This window comes from Gadus morhua, chromosome 21 (assembly GCF_902167405.1).
Source record: "Gadus morhua chromosome 21, gadMor3.0, whole genome shotgun sequence".
Classification (NCBI taxonomy): Eukaryota; Metazoa; Chordata; class Actinopteri; order Gadiformes; family Gadidae; genus Gadus; species Gadus morhua.
The window spans coordinates 17,080,895-17,099,185 of NC_044068.1; the positions used below are offsets into that span (position 1 = coordinate 17,080,895).

The following is an 18,291-nucleotide window of genomic DNA, read 5'->3' on the forward strand; positions in this document are numbered from 1 at the left end:
CAAACTATTCGATGGTACTTAATAACCAGGTATTCTGGTTGATCGAGGGTAGAGGTTAGCATGATGCACCCTGTAGTAAGTAGAGCTTGACCACGCCCCGGTCCAGCAATAGGAAGGAGTATCCTGCAAGATGTAGGTCTACCGTCCCACAATTCCTTGCGGCAGTATAATTCAAAACAACGCACCATTCTTCCATTCTATAAAACAAAACATCCATTTTTTTTACATTCAATCAAGCAAATTCGGATCAATGTCCATAATTATGAGTCGACAGGAGTGTGGCAACTATTATCAATGTTACAACTACCGTTTTGTTTCCTTTTTGAGACTATTAGCCTATGTTATTCTATTTATTTGTATTTCAAACGGTAGGCCTAGTTATAAAGTATTTTTTCACCGTGTTGTCCACGTTTATACAGCCTGTGTGAAACAGCACTGTTAGAATTCCCGATGCAAAGTATCTAAGATGCGCTTTCAGTAGTCCATCCTCGGTACGGTGTAGTTTTACCATGGCGACCCCGTCCACAACGTCCACCGCCTGTCTCTCCTTCCTCCCAGGCATGAAACCTTTGTGTTATACTTGAGTCCACCCTCTCCCTCGAACCTCATATCCATCAAGTTTTCAAATCGTCCTTTTACCACATTCGCAATATCGCAAAGATCTGCCTCTCTCTCTCTCTCTCTCTCTCTCTCTCTCTCTCTCTCTCTCTCTCTCTCTCTCTCTCTCTCTCTCTCTCTCTCTCTCTCTCTCTCTCGTGGCCTGCTGCTGAGACACTGATCCACGCCTTCATCTCCTCGTCACAACTACTCCAGAATGCACGCGCCCAACTCCTAGTCTCACACCAAACCCTGGCACCACATCACCCCCAACCTAAAGGACCTCCATTGGCTTCCTATCTCCCACCAAATGAATGTGAAGATCCTGGTCCTAACCCCAAAGCCCTCCACCAACTGGCTGCCCCATATCTCACTGTCCTCCTCTCCCCCTCCACCCTCTCGGTCCCTCAGGTCCACCTCAGCCGGCCTTCTCTGAACCCCCAAGTCCAACCTTCGCAGTTTAGGGGACAGAGCCATCACCTGGGCAGCTCCTTGGCTCTGGAACCCCCTCCCCGAAGACCTCAGAGACCCTGAGTCCCTCCCAGTCTTCCAATCCCGCCTCAAGACCCATCTTTTCTCTACTGACTTTTCTTAGCAGGCCCCCTAATCCACCTGTGTGTCAGTGCTGTATGTGTTGTTTGTTTTGCTACCACAGCCCCTCAGGGAAAAGCAACTTTGAGTCATAGAAAAGCGCTATATAAATCAAGTGTAAGTGCAGTCAAATTCTCTTTGCACCGCGTTGGTCTTTTCTTAAGTCTTTATGAATTCTCCTTCACATCTTTCCATGTCTTTATGACGTTTTACATCAAGGTCAAAGCAAAGAGGTTAGAAAATAGTATATGACGTAATTTTTGGACCACCCGACCGCAACCAAGGTCCCACAGGAGATAGCGGAAGGGGCGTGGCTATCAGGCTCTTCATTGCAAAATTTATATATGACGTCATGGATACATTAATTCTCTTTGAAAGGTAAATACGGAAATAAATATGTGAATTAAATAAATAAAATACACGTGATGAATAAAATCGAAATAAACAGCAATGCTATGAACCGGCTAATAAATTGAAACCCTGAAATAGAAACGGTGCTCATTGGCCCTTTATTTGGCGCTCTAATAAATTATGGTTATTTGTTCATATATTTTATATATTTAAATCCTGATGAAACGCGATATAGATTTATTATCCGTTTATTCTGGTTCGGTTGTAGATGTCGTCCACCTGCCGGGCAGCAGGTGACGCGGTGGTGTTGCGTCAACAACCTGCCCGCGCGCAGGTCCACAGGCAGTGACTCTCGCGCTGCTATAGAAATGCCATAACAGCACAGCAGCAGCATCCCGAGCTCGAGCGACGACACGGACGGTCGGCGATTCCCCATTTCAAATAAAATCCCCGGTCAATATTAATTGCCGTTCTTTTCCTCACATCCCCGCGGTGCTGCTCGAGACACACATGACGCAGTTTTGAATTAAAGACGCGGATATCGCGGGGTTTTGTTGCGGAGCGGCGCGGCGCATCTGGAGCGGAGGTAAGAGAGAGGATGGCGGGGAGGAGGGGAGGGACACGGCGCGCCCTGCCTCGGCCTGCCCGGAATCCATACTGATGAATTGTATTCATAGGGAGGTGTGCATTGTGTTTTTTACTGTAGGTGGGGAACGAAAAACCACGGAATGGGTGTAGGCTATCCCCCGTGAATCTAAAACCGTGGTGTCAGAACACGCGTTGAGTCTCCATTCAGATGACATGTTATATTTAATGGTGGCCTGTATCACATCTTGCTCTGCCGAAATAGACAGCGGCGCGGCTCTCTGTTTCCAGCGATTATCATCCGGCTCTAGAGATTAAGCCGCCCAGATCCTCGTCCCTAAACGCCACGGTTTTCCCTTATTAAAACGGACTGTGTCTTTTCCGGACCAAACCGGCCCGTCCGTCTGTCACCGAGGCGCCACATAGCAAGGTTCTACTAAAAAACCTCCCTCGATGGTCTCTGTAGCTTACCACGCGGCACCTGATTGTCTACATAGCCCCGCTTAACGGTACCGGATATCAAGGGTCAACTCAACAAGCAACGGGACAAGCCTGCAGGTTTGGTCGTTTAGGGCTACTCTGCATCCTATGCCGTCCCATGAGACGTGTTATCGGTTTCCGCGAGATCAATTAAGTCCTCCACATCCATCATTAGGCTACGCCTGAGCCGCGTTGCGCTATAATTAAATAATTAGTTAGAATTACTGTTTTCTTTGATTAAAAAATGGTTGGACTATGGTCGGCCTAATTTGTCTGCCTAAAACACTGAACAACATTCTGTATGCATACAGGCAAGAACAGAATTAAGTTATACCACCCTCCATCATCCCTCCATCATTTTCTCTATTCTCTATCATTCTGCCTCTACTCTGTCATCCCTTCATTATTAGATAATTTTTCTATCATCCCTCCAACATTCTGTCTATTCACTTTCAACCCTCCATCATTCTGTCGTCTGTTCTCACCCTGATACTCTGTTTTTTTTCCCAGCATGCCGTGGGGTGTCCCGGCAGGCCTGTGAAGATGAGTGTGACCTCCTGGTTCCTGGTGAGCAGCTCTGGGACCCGCCACCGGCTGCCCAGGGAGCTCATCTTTGTTGGCCGTGAGGACTGTGAGCTCATGCTGCAGGTGAGAACACGCCTGACCACAACACACACCTGGACACATAGAACACACCTGGATACAATGTACCTGACCACAACACACACCTGGACACATAGAACACACCTGGATACAATGTACCTGACCACAACACACACCTGGACACATAGAACACACCTGGATACAATGTACCTGACCACAACGCAACCGGACACACAACACACCTGAGCACCACACACCTGGACACCTAGAACACACCTGGATACAATGTACCTGACCACAACACACCTGATCACAGCACACCTGGACACACACAACACACCTGAGCACAACACACCTGAGCACAACACAACCGGACGCACACAACACACCTGACCACAACACACTTGACCACAACACAACCGGACACACGCAACACACCCGACCACAACACACCTGAGTACAACACACCTGACTACAACACACCAGACAACAACACAACTGGACACACACATCACACCTGACCATAACACAACTGGACACATACAACACACCTGACAATAACACAACCGGACACACACAACACACCTGACCATAACACAACCGGACACCCACAACACACCTGACCATAACACAACCGGACACCCACAACACACCTGACCATAACACAACCGGACACACACAACACACCCGACCACACACCCCTGACCACAACACACCTGGACACAACACAACACACCAGACCACGACACAACTGGACACACACAACACACCAGAACACAACACAATGGGACACCCACAACACACCTGACCACAAATCAACTGGACACACACACAACACAACTGACCACACCAAATTTGGTTCTACAGAACACATCTGGACAGTTTGCACATACACTTGCAGATTAGCTAAATATTGACCACAAACTTGCTACAAACTAGTTCCAAGCTGAAAGGTTCTGAGTTCAAACACCATTGTCTACAGCTTACCGGTTGGATAAACATTGGCTTAAGGATGTTAATGAATAATAACTTTTGTAGGAAAGTGGGACAACCAAATATAAATTGAGTCCAAACGGGTATTACACTGATGAATCACTCCACATTTTAACTGCCTGAATTCTGTTACTTGTTTCACAAAAATCATGCCAATTTTGAACAGTGGCCAACATGCTGTGCTGCCAGTGTGGTGTGTTTGGCTGTGGGTTGTGTTGTGGTTTGCAGTGTGTATTGTGTGTGTGTGTGTGTGTGTGTGTTTTGTGTGTGTATTATGTGTCTATTGTGTTAGGTGAGTTGAGGCTGCAGGTCAGGTGGCACACAGCCTTTGTCTGCAGCATACAGCCACTACACACTATTTGTTAGCATGTTAGCATACAGCCACTGAAAACAAACTGTAAGCATGTGTTAATTACAATATACAATATCTGTTAGCATGTGTTTGCATACAGCTAGCAATAATTATCTGTTAGCATGTGTAAGGATTCAGCCACCAAACGATATGTGTTTGCATGTGTACAGCCAGTAAATCTGGAGGCATAGGTTAGCATCCAGACCCTCAACACTATGCCTGGCATATCTCAATGACTGCAGCTGAATGCCTGGACTCTACTTACGGTTAACCAGCTGGCGCCTCATCACCATAGACGTTCATTTTATAAACTCAATTATTTAAAATGTTTTGCCTGTACGTACGTCAATCATGGCACCCATTGCACTCCTGACCATCCCTGGAAGGAGTTTTTTTCTTGCCCTCTGGGGGGCTAGGGTCAGGGAGGGGTCATACATATATGACCTGTTAAGCCCTTTGAGACTGTACCTGGGATTAACGGCTATACAAATACATTGAATTGATCGTATGCTACAATCGTATGTAGCATACGAATAAAATCCATATTTCAGCAGACAGCTCACAACAAAGCATAGCATCATAACAAGTAATACAGTACACCCTGACAGATGATAAAGGGACTAACATAGCGTACGTGTGTGTGTCGTAGTCTCGCAGTGTGGACAAGCAGCATGCAGTCATCAACTATAACCCGGCGACAGACCAGCACCTGGTCAAGGACCTGGGCAGTCTCAACGGGGTGAGCGACTACCGCATCCCGTCATCTTTAACCTTCCTTCTGTTCCCTTTGTACTGCTCTCTAATAATCCAGAATACTTGAAATGTTAAGTAGGAGACAGGCTCACATCAAGTGACCACCAGGGTCTCAGCCGAAAGTCGAAAGTCTCTGGGTTCACCCCCAGTGTCAGCCTCGCCTTTAGGCACCCTGAGTATTCTTTGTGTTTATTGGATGTTTGTTGTGTTGGCTTCCTGTCCAGACGTTTGTGAACGACCTGCGGATCCCAGAGCAGACCTACTTCACCCTCAAGCTGTCGGACATCGTGCGCTTTGGATATGATATCCTTTCAGCCTTTTAAACCTGCTTCCTGTCACCTCATTTGCATCAATACCATGTCGCAGAGCCTTCCCACGACGTCACTTCCTGTTTTATATGTGTGTGTTTGATATCTGCCCTCTGTCCAGTTGTTGTTTTTAGAACTAGGGAGTGCAGCACTTGGGTTATTCCAGTATCTACTCCATAACAATGCTTTGATTATTGTCAGCCTCACTTATCATTTTGGATTTATATATTGAGCGGTAAGGATGTTGACCTTAACGTGAACACATACCCATGTCTACACCCTGGAGAAGAGCCAGCACATAGTGCCAGAGGAGGCTCTGAAGGTGTGTGTGTGTGTGTGTGTGTGTGTGTGTGTGTGTGTGTGTGTGTGTGTGTGTGTGTGTGTGTGTGTGTGTGTGTGTGTGTGTGTGTGTGTGTGTGTGTGTGTGTGTGTGTTATTGCTGTTTGTCCACCTGAGCTCCACGGTTGGTCTAATGTCCCCCCCCCTCTGCCGTTTCAGCATGAGAAGTACACCAGCCAGCTGCAGATGGGCAAACACGCAGAGACGGAGGACCGGCCCCGACCTGAGAAACCGGAGCGCACCAAGACCCAGAACCGTACCCAGATCCAGAACACGAGCCAGAGCCAGAGCCAGAGCCAGACCCCGACCCCGAGCCAGACCCCAGGTAGAATCCCTAATACTCCTCCCACACTACCCTAGAAACAGGGTAGAACTATAGGCAGTAAAGAGTGTTGACCGAGCATCCCCATTGGTTTACACTGTTACAAAGCCCTAGATTTGTCTTGAGGGACACCGCCAGTCCTTCAGTGTTTTGCAACCAGCATCGTAAACTATCCATTTTTGGCACATTGAGGGCTGGATTGAGTGTCCCTCTCGCAGTGGCTTACAGGGTCGCTGTTTTAGAATTTAGCAATATACGATTAATTGAATGCAGCACGTTAAAGTCATGTTTCCATTTTCTTAGTAAAACAAACTGAGAATACTGTTTTCTATCAGAGAATACGCACATCTCTGCATCCTGTCCCTTTATGATGATGTAAGCATCATCAGATTTTCATTGTACTGCCCCTCCCCCTTTCTGCCCTCATCCTGTCTCCATGGAAACAGCTGCCCCACCCATCCGAGCGGAGCATCCATATTTGTACTGTTTCCGAGGGGATGGCCGTCTGCGACAGACACAGTCCTGCTTAACAATTACTAAAAATAAAAACGCATATATATCTCTAAATCTATATTATAGATATCGACATAGATATATATATATGCAGTATAGATAGAAAGAAATGCCACATAGCGACAGACAGACAGAAAGGTAGATAGTGAAAGAGTACTTGGTACTTACATAGTACAAATATTATCTTTGTACATGTACGTGTATAATTATATGTGCATTAATATACTGTGTGTGTGTGTGTGTGTGTGTGTGTGTGTGTGTGTGTGTGTGTGTGTGTGTGTGTGTGTGTGTGTGTGTGTGTGTGTGTGTGTGTGTGTGTGTGTGTGTGTGTGTGTGTGTGTGTCAGACTGCCCAGGACCCCGGCCGACCCCCCTGTATGGGCAGCCATCCTGGTGGGGGGAGGAGGACATGTGCAGCGATGGTCTTCACCCAGGTCTGTATCCTCTGCTCCCTGGCAAAAACGACAGGCCTAACCTAGCGGCCATCTTGGTTCCATCTTGGTACTAAACACCAGCTGCTTCCATCACCCTCATAGTGTTAAGAACCAAGATGGCTGCCCGGTAAACAAGGTCATTTAATACATCATATTGTAATGTTATTGGTATGTGTGAAGTAAGTGTTGGTGAACTAGTATGTCAGTGAGGGTGAATTGATAGATTTTTCTTAGCTTTGGGTGTGTTATCTCAAGTGATTAGAAGGAAGCCGTCACGCTTGGCTATTCTCTAATATTCAATTATACTGCTACAGATGCATGTTGGGAAATAATTGCATTGTGCATCATCAACTCCGTTCCCATGAAAGATTTGACCTTTGATGTTATTTTCCAAAGCAGTCTAATGAAGAAAAAACCGGGTCCATTTTTACTGTAGAAACAGAGTTGATGTTGACCAAGCAGCACTTGAGAAAATATCCGCTCGCAGCTCCCCTTTAAACGAACACTAAAGTTGAGAAGTGAGGTTTCCGGTCTAAAGTGTGTCTGAACGCGGTGTCGGCGTGCTGCTTGTGTTCAGAGGCCCAGAACCCCGAGCTGTGTGACTTCAGGGAGAACCAGGCCGGGTTCCCCGGGTACCACCGCGAGGCCAGCTACTTCGAGATCCCCACCAAGGACTTCCACCAGCACCCCAAGTCCCCGGAGGCCGAGCTCCACGAGGTGCCCACCAAGGACACGGACACGCCCCTCGCCACGCCCCCGGCCCCGGCCCAGGCCCAGGCCCCGCCCTCCCCGCCCACCCCCACCCCTCCCGTGGTCCAGAGCCACGCCTCCTTCACCATCGAGTTCGATGACTTCACGCCGGGGAAGATAAAGATCAAGGACCACGTGACCAAGTTCACTTCCCGCCAGCGGAAGCAGCAGGCGCTGCACCTGAAGGCCCCGGTGGGAGCGCCCGTGGACCTGATGTCCGCCGAGAGCAAGGTGGCCGACTGGCTGGTCCACAGTGACGTCAGCATGATGAAGAAGAGGCCCACCTGCGAGGACGTCTACAGCACCAAGAGCGACCAGGCCATCAACACCAAGACCCTCAAAGGTCAGGGGTCAACCTCTATACACTGAGTCACGTGGTTACGCTGTCGTTGACTCCCAGCTACTGGGCTCTGTTCCTAATGTCGCAGCCTCTCTGTAGTCATTCTAGAGTAGGACACCCCTAACCCTGACCTGCTTATTTAATAATCAATCATTACAATTCCCTAAATAGTAAATAATTGAGGATCATCCACTAAATAGCTTTATTCTTTTTTATTTATTTTTTATAAATGAAAAAATCATAATGCACAGAAGCTGGGCTTGATACAGTGGTTCCATGTCAGCCAAGTAACAAGTATGTCTTGCAAATCACAAAGCTGTGCCCTGTCCAGTGTTGGAGCTCTCGGTTTCCTAAAGGGTTGTTCTTGTTGTTCAGGTCACCACCACGAGGATGGCACCCAGAGCGACTCTGAGGAGCCCGTTCTGGTAGGGAGGCGGAGCAAGTCCAACCACTCGGTCCAGACCGACCAGTCCGAAGTGTCCCAGCAGACGGTCAAATCGGGTCAGTCCGTCTGCTCCCAGGAGGCGGTCCCCATGCCTGCTGTCGTCTCCCCGTCCTTTCCTGACTCGCTTTCCCAGAGCCCGCCGCAGAGCCACTCTCCCCCAAACCAGACCCCCATCCAGGAGCCGCCGACCCAGGTGTCCCCACACCACGGGTCCCCGAGCCAGGGCTCTCCCAGCCAGACCTCCACCCCAGGGCCCCCGGAGCACCTCAGCCAGCAGGCCTTCATCATCGAGTTCTTCGACGACAACCCTCGTAAGAAGCGCTCCCAGTCCTTCACCCACACCCCGGCCCAGGCGGACTCCTACTCGGCCCTCAAGGCCAAGATGGAGCGCCGCAAAGGCACTGAGCGGCCGGCCTCTGTGCACGGCCACCTCCCCCCCACCCAGCAGGTGACCGTTCCCCTGAAGGCCCAGGGCCACGGGACCCCCCAGCGGTCCAGCTCTCTGAAGAGGGAGAAGACGGAGGGGGACGTGCTGGCCTCCGCCACCCCGCGCGCCCCCCCCACCAGACCTTTCGGCAGCGTGGGGAAGAAGTCCAAGCTGGTGCAGGAGTTCGCCGCCGAGTTCCTCAAGGACTCTGGGGGTCCGCCGTCTCCGACCAGGGACAGGCCGGGCCCTCCCCCCATGTCGGCCCCACCCGTCATGGTGTCCCCCGCCTGCATGCACCTCCCTTCCCCACAAGAAAGCCCCAAGACCCCCACCCCGGCCTCGTACCCCTCCTCGCCTGCTCCCCCTGTCCCCGTGTCCAGCACTCTGACCCCCACCCCTACGCGGAGTACCCTGGCCGCCTCTCTCGGCCCGCCCGCCTCTCCGGCCCGCCAGCCCGGCCCCGCCCAGGCCGCCATGCTCCCTCCGGGTCTAGTGCGGGGACTGGACCCCCGCACCCAGCGGGTGGGCCGGAACGAGGAGGACGACAGCCTGAGTGACGCGGGGACCTACACCATCGAGACCGAGTGCCACGACACAGAGGTGGAGGAGGCCCGCAACATGATAGACCAGGTCGGTCCGCAGTGGCTGGGGCCGGACGTCTACAGAGTTATTAACACACTTTAACCTGCCGGGCCTCTCGGCTGTTGAAGCAGAATCCTCCTATATATATATACAACGGAAAAGTGCTTGAAATAGATTTATATTATTGCGCTAGACTTAACCTGTGTAACAGGGTACAGAAAATGATACATGTATCAATGTATCACGTATTAAGCTCTACAAAGTCGAATAATATGTCCTATACATACGAGATGTGTTTCTGAATTTGCATTACGTTGGAAATGCACGACACACCTCTTGACCTTCATCTCTACTTCCTGTTTCCTGTCTTCCCTCTGTGCTGCTCCCTCCTCCCGCATGCTCTGACCTCTGACCCCTGACAGGTGTTTGGTGTCCTGGACTCTCCAGAGTATAGTGGAGTAAACTCCTCTGTTTATAGGCCAGTCATTAATGAGGGGAAGGATGAGCACACTAGCCTTGAGATCGATGGTAGTGCTGTGGATCCAATGCATGGCTTTAACCCGGCCACTATCAGTGGCACCACGACCGGCCCGGTGCAGGTAAACATAAACCCAGGACGATACCACTGTGTAACGTTTGGGAGAACACCACTGCATGTCCCAATCCACTGCATGTGTTCCACTTAATGTACACCCTACTTTTCTCCTGACCCCCATCTAGTTCATCTTATACCTTGGTTGCTTTAAGGTCTGTTCATCTCCGTCGTCTTCTGGGGATGGTGATGAAATGTTGTGTTGCAGGTTCCTCCTGCTAACGCAGCAGGAATGGAGGGCCCAAAGTGGGTCTCTCGCTGGGCCAGTCTGGCTGACAGCTACGCCGAGGGGGCCTCGCCCCCCTCTGTTGGGGAATCTCTGGATGGTGAGCTGATGAGATCTTGTTGTTGAGTGGCAAACTCAATCCGAATGGCCCTTGTTCATATATGGAATATTGTTTTAGTTTTTAAGGCCTCATTGGATCCCTGTTTTCCTTTTTTAGATTCTCGCTACCTATCCAGCCGGTCAGTGATGAGCCAGTCAGAGTCAGAGTGCAGCCAGGTTTCCCGCACCAAGAGGCTGCTACCCCAGGTTCCTCCTGGGGAGAGACTGGAGGGCAGCACCCCCAGCATCCTGATCCAGCAGGACTCTTACCCTGGACCAGAAACCCTGGACAGAGAAGCCAGGGCCACATGCCCTCCCGAATCTGGCCAGTTGCTTAGCATCAGAGACGACGTGGACCCGGACAGCCTGAGCGACACCAGCCGTTCGGACGATGGACAGGAGCGAGCTCACAGGACCAAGGCCAAGACCACGGCCAAGGCCTCGTCCAGAGCTCCTGTGCCTCAGGTCAGACCTTCAGAGAGGGTTTCTCCGTCCCCGTCCACCAAGTCCACCTGTTTCTACATCGGCTCCGACAGCCCAGGAAAGGCTGACCCACCCCGGAGCCTCAAAGAGGCCCCATCCAAGAACCCGCCCACCACCGTTCTGATTCGTCACTTGAGTGGCCACGAGCCCCGTAGGACGAGTGTCAAGCCCAACAGCTCGGCCCCCAACCTCCAATTACAGGACAAGGATTCTGTCCCCACGAAAGACGGCGCCATCGTCAGGCAAGAGAGCTTCACCAAAGAGCGCCAGAGCGACACAGTCCAGAAGAAGAAGCTCCCGCACATCTCCAGCCACCCGTCCATCAGGGACATGGAGCAGAGGAAGGAGGCCGCCCCAGACGTCTTCTTCAAGGAGTCCGAAGGCCCGCTCTTCCACTCCTCTGGGTCTGGCCGCAGCTCCAAGAAGGGTGGCTCCTCCAGCCACATGGGGGACTCTCTGTCCGGGGATTCGGACGTGGACACGGCGAGCACCGTCAGCCAGGTGAGCAACAAGAACACACCGGTCACCTCCGTCTCCAAGAAGCGCTCGGTCATCAGCGGCCTGCAGAAGGAAAAGTCCTCCTCCAGCCCGTCCATCCAGGAGAAGGGGCGCCAGCTCTCCGCCCGCGAGCGCCTATCGGAGAAACGTCGGGGCCAGGTGGGGTCCGATGCGTCCGGCGGGAAGGCCGAGGCGGCCAAACGCTTCCACATGCGCCGCAGCGCCGGCAACCGGGGCTCCCTGGACCTCTCCGAGGGCCAGCCGGGGCAGAGCCACGGCGACAACGTCTCCTCGGACCACGAGGCCGGCTCTCGTACGTCCGGCCGCACAAAGAAGCTCACCGCCCCTTTGCAGAAGGAGGACAACGGGAAGACCTCCAAGACGGCGGCCCAGCAGGTCCTGACGCGGTCCAACAGCCTGTCGGCCCCGCGGCCCACCCGCGCCTCCATGCTCCGCCGCGCGCGCCTGGGCGAGACCTCGGACAACGAGGGCGCCGAGACGGACCGGGGGTCCCAGAACTCGGACCACGTGGGGGCGGCGTCCAAAGGCTCGGCGGAGAAGAAGCTCTCTCGGCTGGACATACTGGCCATGCCCCGCAAGAGGGCCGGCTCCTTCACCACGCCCAGCGACAACGAGGCCGGCCCGCCCCCCGCCGGGCGCAACAGCTACTCCGGGCGGGAACCCGGGGGCTCCAACAGGAAGTCGTCGGTGGGGGACGCCAGGCAAGCTGCCGCCAAAGGCTCTGGAGCCGCGGCGAAGCAGACCGCTGGCCGGACCCGGTCCAACGGAACTAAGTACTCTGGAACCGGTTAGTACTGGCTGCCCCTCTCACCCATCTACCCTCAAGCCAATAAGTGGTTGAACAAATATTACATTGTGTTCTTTGAGGTGAGATAAGAAACATACAAGATCAGTCATACAAGAACATACAATATCAGTGATCAATATGGATCGATATTGATCACTGGGATCGATATTGATCACTGTGATCGATATTGATCACTGTGATCGATATTGATTACTGTGATCGATATTGACTTCTAGTCTGAATCCATTTCAGCGTCACATTGAGGGTTAGCGGTTCTAGGTTGTCGTGGAGATCCTGAGGTTCAGTATTCATGTAGAATAACCAATCGTATTGTGTTAGCCTCTCGCCGTAGGCAGAAGGGTTCGGACTACTCCTCTTCCTCGGAGGAGGAGTACGAGACCAGCCCCGGCACCTCTAAACCCCGACGCTCCTCCCAGCCCTCCGCCCCCTCGCAGCCTCACCGCGGACGCACCGCCCCCTCCCGCCCCAAGTCCATCTCCGTGGAAACCGAGGACGACGACCCCCAGAACGACGTGGACCCTTACCAGAACTGGACAACGCACAGCGCTGAGATTGCAAAGTAAGACCTGGCTCCGCCTGTCATCTATCTACCAGGGGTTCCCAAACTCTGTCAGGCCATTTCCATGGTTAGCATCACAATTATAGACTTAATGACAACTCTGTGTTGTTATGGACCATAGCAGCCATCTTGTGTGCAGGATAGTCTAGAGGATAGGGTGTTTGACCAGCTGCCATAAGGTTGTGGGTTCAAACCTTTATTGCCCAAAAGTCCACCTGTAGGCATCCTTGAGCAGGATGACCCCTAACCCCTCCCACTGTAAGTTGCTTCGGATCAAACTGTGTGATCAATTATGACAAAGTCAATCTGTAACTGTGTGTGTCGGGTTCCTCAGGCTCAGCCACGACCTGGCCAAAGACCTGGCCATCCTGGCGAGGGAGATCAACGACGTGGCCGGGGACGGGGACCCCCCCGTAGCCATCGCCGGGACCCCAATCTCCTCCCCAAGCTCCCAGCCCAACACCCCCGCCTCGCCCATCTCCTCCAGGGAAGAGGTGGGTCGCCATAACACGTCTCCCCCATCCCGCCACCCCCCACTCCAGCACCCACACCAAGGAACCCAGTCCTTGTAGATGTACCAACCGAAATGAGACCTTACTGACATTACTTGTGTTTGGGGAGGTCGCCACGGTGTGTCAGTGGTTTGACGTGGTGTCATAATAATTACTGAATATAATAGTATTCTATTCTTTGTGCGCTTGACTGTTTTTCAGGCCTGTTTTGAGCTGGTGTGGTTTTGAGTACCAGCGTTGTGGTTTTGTGGTAGAAAGTCATGTTTGCGATATAGTGGTATCGAGTGCTATTCGAGGAAACAAATACTGCTTGAAGGACCAAGTCCTGTTTTGATGTATCGTGGTGATCAGAGGAAACCATTTCCTGATCAACAAGGTAACTGTGTGGTTTCTGAATGACGTCGTGGTCACGCGCTGATCGCCCGGATTCTCATCACCCATCTCTCCACTCTCCGAACAGAGGCCACATCCATACTCTCCAGGGGTCCGACCATCTCAGGTGTCTATCGATGACTCATTAGTCTCCCCTGTCTTCCGATTGGTTCCCCTCCTCCACCACCCCCCCACCCTCTAACCTCCACCGACCCTAACACGTCTCCACCCTGCTTGGATTGCCCCAGGGCCCTAACGTGACGCCACAACAGTTGACCCCGCCCATGAACGGGGGGTTCATGGGTCTGGGCGGTGACTGTTGACCCCCTCCTCTGCACTCTCCTCCTTCACACCTGGTCCCAGCCACACTAAGACTCACTGCATATATTGTTTTCCATCGCAAACGCATGTTGACTTGGATGCATGCGTTCACGTAGCACGGCCCATGGACCCACTAACCTGCTGGTCCACTAGAACCACTCACCTACTGGTTTAGAGTACCACTCACCTACTGGGTTAGAGTACCACCGACCTACTGGTCCACTAGTACCACTGACCTACTGCTGCAGAGAACCACTGACCTACTGGTTATTGGAACCAATGACCTACTGGTTTAGAGGACCACTGACCCACTGGTTAATGGAACCAATGACCTACTGGTTAATGGTACCACTGACCCACTGGTTAATGGTACCACTGACCAACTGGTTAATGGAACCACTGACCTACTGGTTAATGGAACCACTGACCTACTGGTTTAGAGGACCAATAACCTACTGGTTTAGAGGACCAATGACCTACTGGTTGCAGTATAACTACTGACCTACTTATTTATAGAACCACTAACCTACTGGTTTACAGAACCAATGACCTACTGGTTACAGTAGAACCACTGACCTACTGGTCTTGGTTGGGGGGTTTCCACCACCACCCATTGTGACTTTGTTCTCTTTCCAGCTGGTCCAACATCTCCCTGAGGCTAGTTTAAACTACCAGAAGGTTCCTCCAGGTTGCACCAGTGTCCTGGACGCAAACATGAATGAGGCGGAGCCAGGTTCTAAGCAGCGCCGTCCCTGGAACCGCCAAGAGGTCACTGGCTCCTCCCCTTTATTTACTCTCATTGTCTGTAGACAGTTGAGTGTCAAAGCCCGTCTTAGCCGTGGGAAACACTGCAGTCAGTTTTAGTGTGCTGGGAAGAGGTTTCTTCAGACTGGTTGCTGCACTATGCTGATGGCGCTGTTCTGTCATGTTGGACGGTTCTAGGTGATCCTGGACAACCTGATGTTGAACCCCGTGTCTCAGCTCTCACAAGCCATCCGGGAAAACACTGAGCAACTCGCTGAGAAGATGAAGTAAGGAACAATGCTGAGCCCGTGCAACGACATACAGTAACTCAATTCACTTGAGGACCAGATGTTGAAGAGGTGATGGGGGAGTCTTCAAACTGTGGAAACCGTCTGACCTTAATCCCGTCCGTTTCTCCGATCCTTCCTAGGGTTCTCTTCCACAACAAGGCAGAGGTCTGGGAGGAGATCGAGGCTAAAATCAACGCTGAGAATGAAATCCCAATTCTGAAAACATCCAATAAGGTGGGAGCGGTCCCATATTATCCTGCACTTCCATCAAGGAACTGGATTACCTTAAATAGAAAGAGCCTTTACTGACGCGTGCTTTCTCTCACAGGAGATCACCTCCATTCTTCAGGAGCTCAGGAGAGTTCAGAGACAACTAGAGGGTAAATGTCCTCCTAGAGAGATTTTCTACTTAGTTTTTCCTGTAGTACTTAACATATTCTCTCTGTTACTGTAATCACTTGATTTAGGCCCAATCCCATTTCTACCCCTTACCCCTTCCCCCTCCCCCTTGTTTTGAAGGGGTAAGGGGAAGGGGTACCCCTTACCCCTTCGGGATGGGCCTAAATATACTGCCTTTACTTTAGTATCTTAGTTCAATACCAATCCTCTGTTACTGTAAACCTTGATTTAACACACAGCCTTTACTTTAGTATCTTAGTTTACTATCAATCCTCTGTGTAGTTCATTACCATAGTCTCCCGTCTTTACTGCAGCACATTTAGTCGAATGTCCTCTCTCTGTTGCCGTAGTCATCAACACCATCGTGGAGCCCTCCAGCCTCCAGGTAGGGGCCCTGGGGCCCACGTCGACCAGCCAGACGAGGCCCTCGGCGCGGGACAAGAAGCCGACCAGCCGGCCCCTGGGGGACCGGCCCCGCGGGGGCCCCTCCTCGTCCAACGCCAACGAGAGCACCAAGCGGTCGTCCCGCGGGGCCGCCGGCGGAGGCGGGGGAGGGCATCACATGTCCTGAGCGGGCCACCGGGGATACGTTTGTCCGTAGCTAGTAGCTATGTCCCGCCCACTGGCTGATGACTGACAGCCTTTTAGTACCAATGGTGTTAGGACATCTCACCTAGACCGTCAACAACACATGTCTGTGAGCAGCGTGTGTGTGGTGCAAACAGAACACAGCGGCTCTCAACGTCCATCTGTACTTTGTATCCTTTACAGAAACTATTTAAGCAACAACAACCAGTAGTAATTGCTTCCACATTGCGCCTGCCAACACGAATATAAACAAAGTTATAGAAAATATTGTTATGATTATTAGTCGCTTGCACTACAGTACAGTCAGTGGACCCTGTATCAAAATGTATGGAGTATATTTATTTGTGCTTTGATAATCTGTCATTGGTCTGTATTTAAGGGAGAGGGGAGGTATAGAATGTGTGTTTCCTGTCCGACCGGGACAGATCAAATGTTAGAGGTACTGAATGTGTGTAAGCTGAGTGGGTCACTACGTGGACGAGGAGGCCTGTTTGTCAGTATAAACAATGAAGAAAAAGAATGTAGCTTTAAACAAATTAAATCAATACTCACCCGGACATCCCAATGCTGAACAACACGGCTTTCTGATTCTGAATGAGAAAATGTACACAAAAAAAGTCAATTTCGCTATCTCCTGTTTCTAAAATGTGTGTGTAGCGTGCCTGACAAGGGAAGTTTATTTTGAATGTCTTGGTTTGTGTTTGTCTGCAGGATCAGGGCTCAACCTCTTCTATTCACACGCCAGTACCGTTCATCTCATATCTCTTACAGATGGAGCCAGTACTCCACCTACGAGCCCTTTACCCATTTATCTCTATGGTAGCTGAACCATTCTCATCATAGCCAAGGTAACAGAAGCTTCTTGCCATCACTATTGTAACAGAAGCTTCTTGTCACCGCTATGGCAACTGATGAATTCTGGCCATCACTATGGACACTGAAGCGTCTTCTCATCGCTGTGGTAACTGAACCAACCGTTCTTGCGTCGCAATGGTAATTTGTGAAGCACACCAAATCATTGTGGCCGATGGCTGATGGGCCTTCCCAGGCCAACTTTAAAGCTTGATACAGTGATGCATCTCGGTTTCAAATTGACCAACCCTTCTTTCGCGTTGAAGAGGGTTGGGGCTCAGCTTTCGTTTAACGTGCTTCTCATAGAATACACAAATGTGGGGGCTATAGTTGACATTACCTCCTCCATATCTAATTCTAGCCGGGGGTTTGAACCGGTGACCTTTCGGTCAAAAGCCTTTCAATGGTCCACTCCGTACGAGTGTTAGCCCTAGGGAGAACGTGTGTAGGGTCTTATCTGGAGTTCCGGTGTGTGTTTCGAATGACCCCTGACCTCTCTAGTATGTACCTTGTGTATATCGTGTGTGTGTTAGTGTCTGAGTGCTGCGAGTGTGTGCGTGTGTGTGCGAGCTGTAGCTCACAGCTCATCCACTGTACAGAACAGCCGGTAGCGCTCAGCGGCCGTGGTGTGCACAAGGAGCTGGGGCTACCTCACCAAACGTGCACTTCTTTCTTTCAGTTGACCCGAGTTTGCTGAATGGGTGACTTAGTTTTTGTTTTGCAGTCTGGTGAAGTTTAGATGTCTTCAACCAATGGGAATGTATTGATTTGATCACCTGCTCGGAACGGGGCACCTGATTGGCAGCTGCTGTAATGATGTAACTCTTGCTGCTAATAGGTGATTGGTGTTCTACTTGATTATGCTTCATATGCATGCTACAGAACAGCTGTAGAGAAACAAGAAAAGCTCTTACCGCAGACCAAACCGTCGTTATTTACTAGCTATGTAACCATTACCCTAAATCTTTTTTATGGCTTTGAGCGTACAATGATGTTGTTCATCTCGAGTGACAGAGGCATTTGATTTACAGAAACTCATTCCTCTCATCACATTCTTTGTAATAAACTTCTTCATGCACTCCTGTGAGTACGCGTGCCATTTTCTTTTCTATGTCATTATACTGACGATATAAAAGGGGAGGCCTTGATGTCTCATGACCCAA

At 51.0% G+C, this 18,291-nt stretch overlaps 1 protein-coding gene across 4 annotated transcripts; it reads left to right on the plus strand.

Annotated features, from left to right (window-relative positions):
- The first annotated feature begins 1,908 nt into the window (after positions 1 to 1,908).
- Positions 1,909 to 18,215, plus strand: cep170bb (centrosomal protein 170Bb). 4 transcript variants are annotated; one of them, XM_030345623.1, is made up of 20 exons: positions 1,909 to 2,125; positions 3,115 to 3,252; positions 5,202 to 5,291; positions 5,530 to 5,608; positions 5,877 to 5,935; positions 6,112 to 6,277; positions 7,134 to 7,220; positions 7,798 to 8,313; positions 8,686 to 9,812; positions 10,187 to 10,363; positions 10,565 to 10,682; positions 10,800 to 12,470; positions 12,810 to 13,050; positions 13,385 to 13,544; positions 14,023 to 14,061; positions 14,892 to 15,023; positions 15,198 to 15,286; positions 15,430 to 15,523; positions 15,618 to 15,669; positions 16,039 to 18,215. In XM_030345623.1, the coding sequence occupies exons 2-20, from the start codon at positions 3,148 to 3,150 to the stop codon at positions 16,257 to 16,259; spliced, it is 5,223 nt and encodes a 1,740-aa protein (XP_030201483.1). In that variant the 5' UTR covers positions 1,909 to 2,125; positions 3,115 to 3,147; the 3' UTR covers positions 16,260 to 18,215. The 4 variants fall into 4 exon arrangements, with proteins under 4 accessions (XP_030201483.1, XP_030201484.1, XP_030201486.1 ...); XM_030345624.1 differs by lacking the exon at positions 14,023 to 14,061; XM_030345626.1 differs by lacking the exon at positions 10,187 to 10,363.
- Positions 18,216 to 18,291: the final 76 nt, after the last annotated feature.

Bases quoted from the DNA above. Each gene is read 5' to 3' on its own strand.
- cep170bb (XM_030345623.1), top strand. From the start codon at position 3,148: ATGAGTGTGACCTCCTGGTTCCTGGTGAGCAGCTCTGGGACCCGCCAC. The intron at 10,364-10,564 runs GTAAACATAAAC...GTTGTGTTGCAG, and splicing joins CCACGACCGGCCCGGTGCAG to GTTCCTCCTGCTAACGCAGC. The intron at 13,051-13,384 runs GTAAGACCTGGC...CGGGTTCCTCAG, and splicing joins CACAGCGCTGAGATTGCAAA to GCTCAGCCACGACCTGGCCA.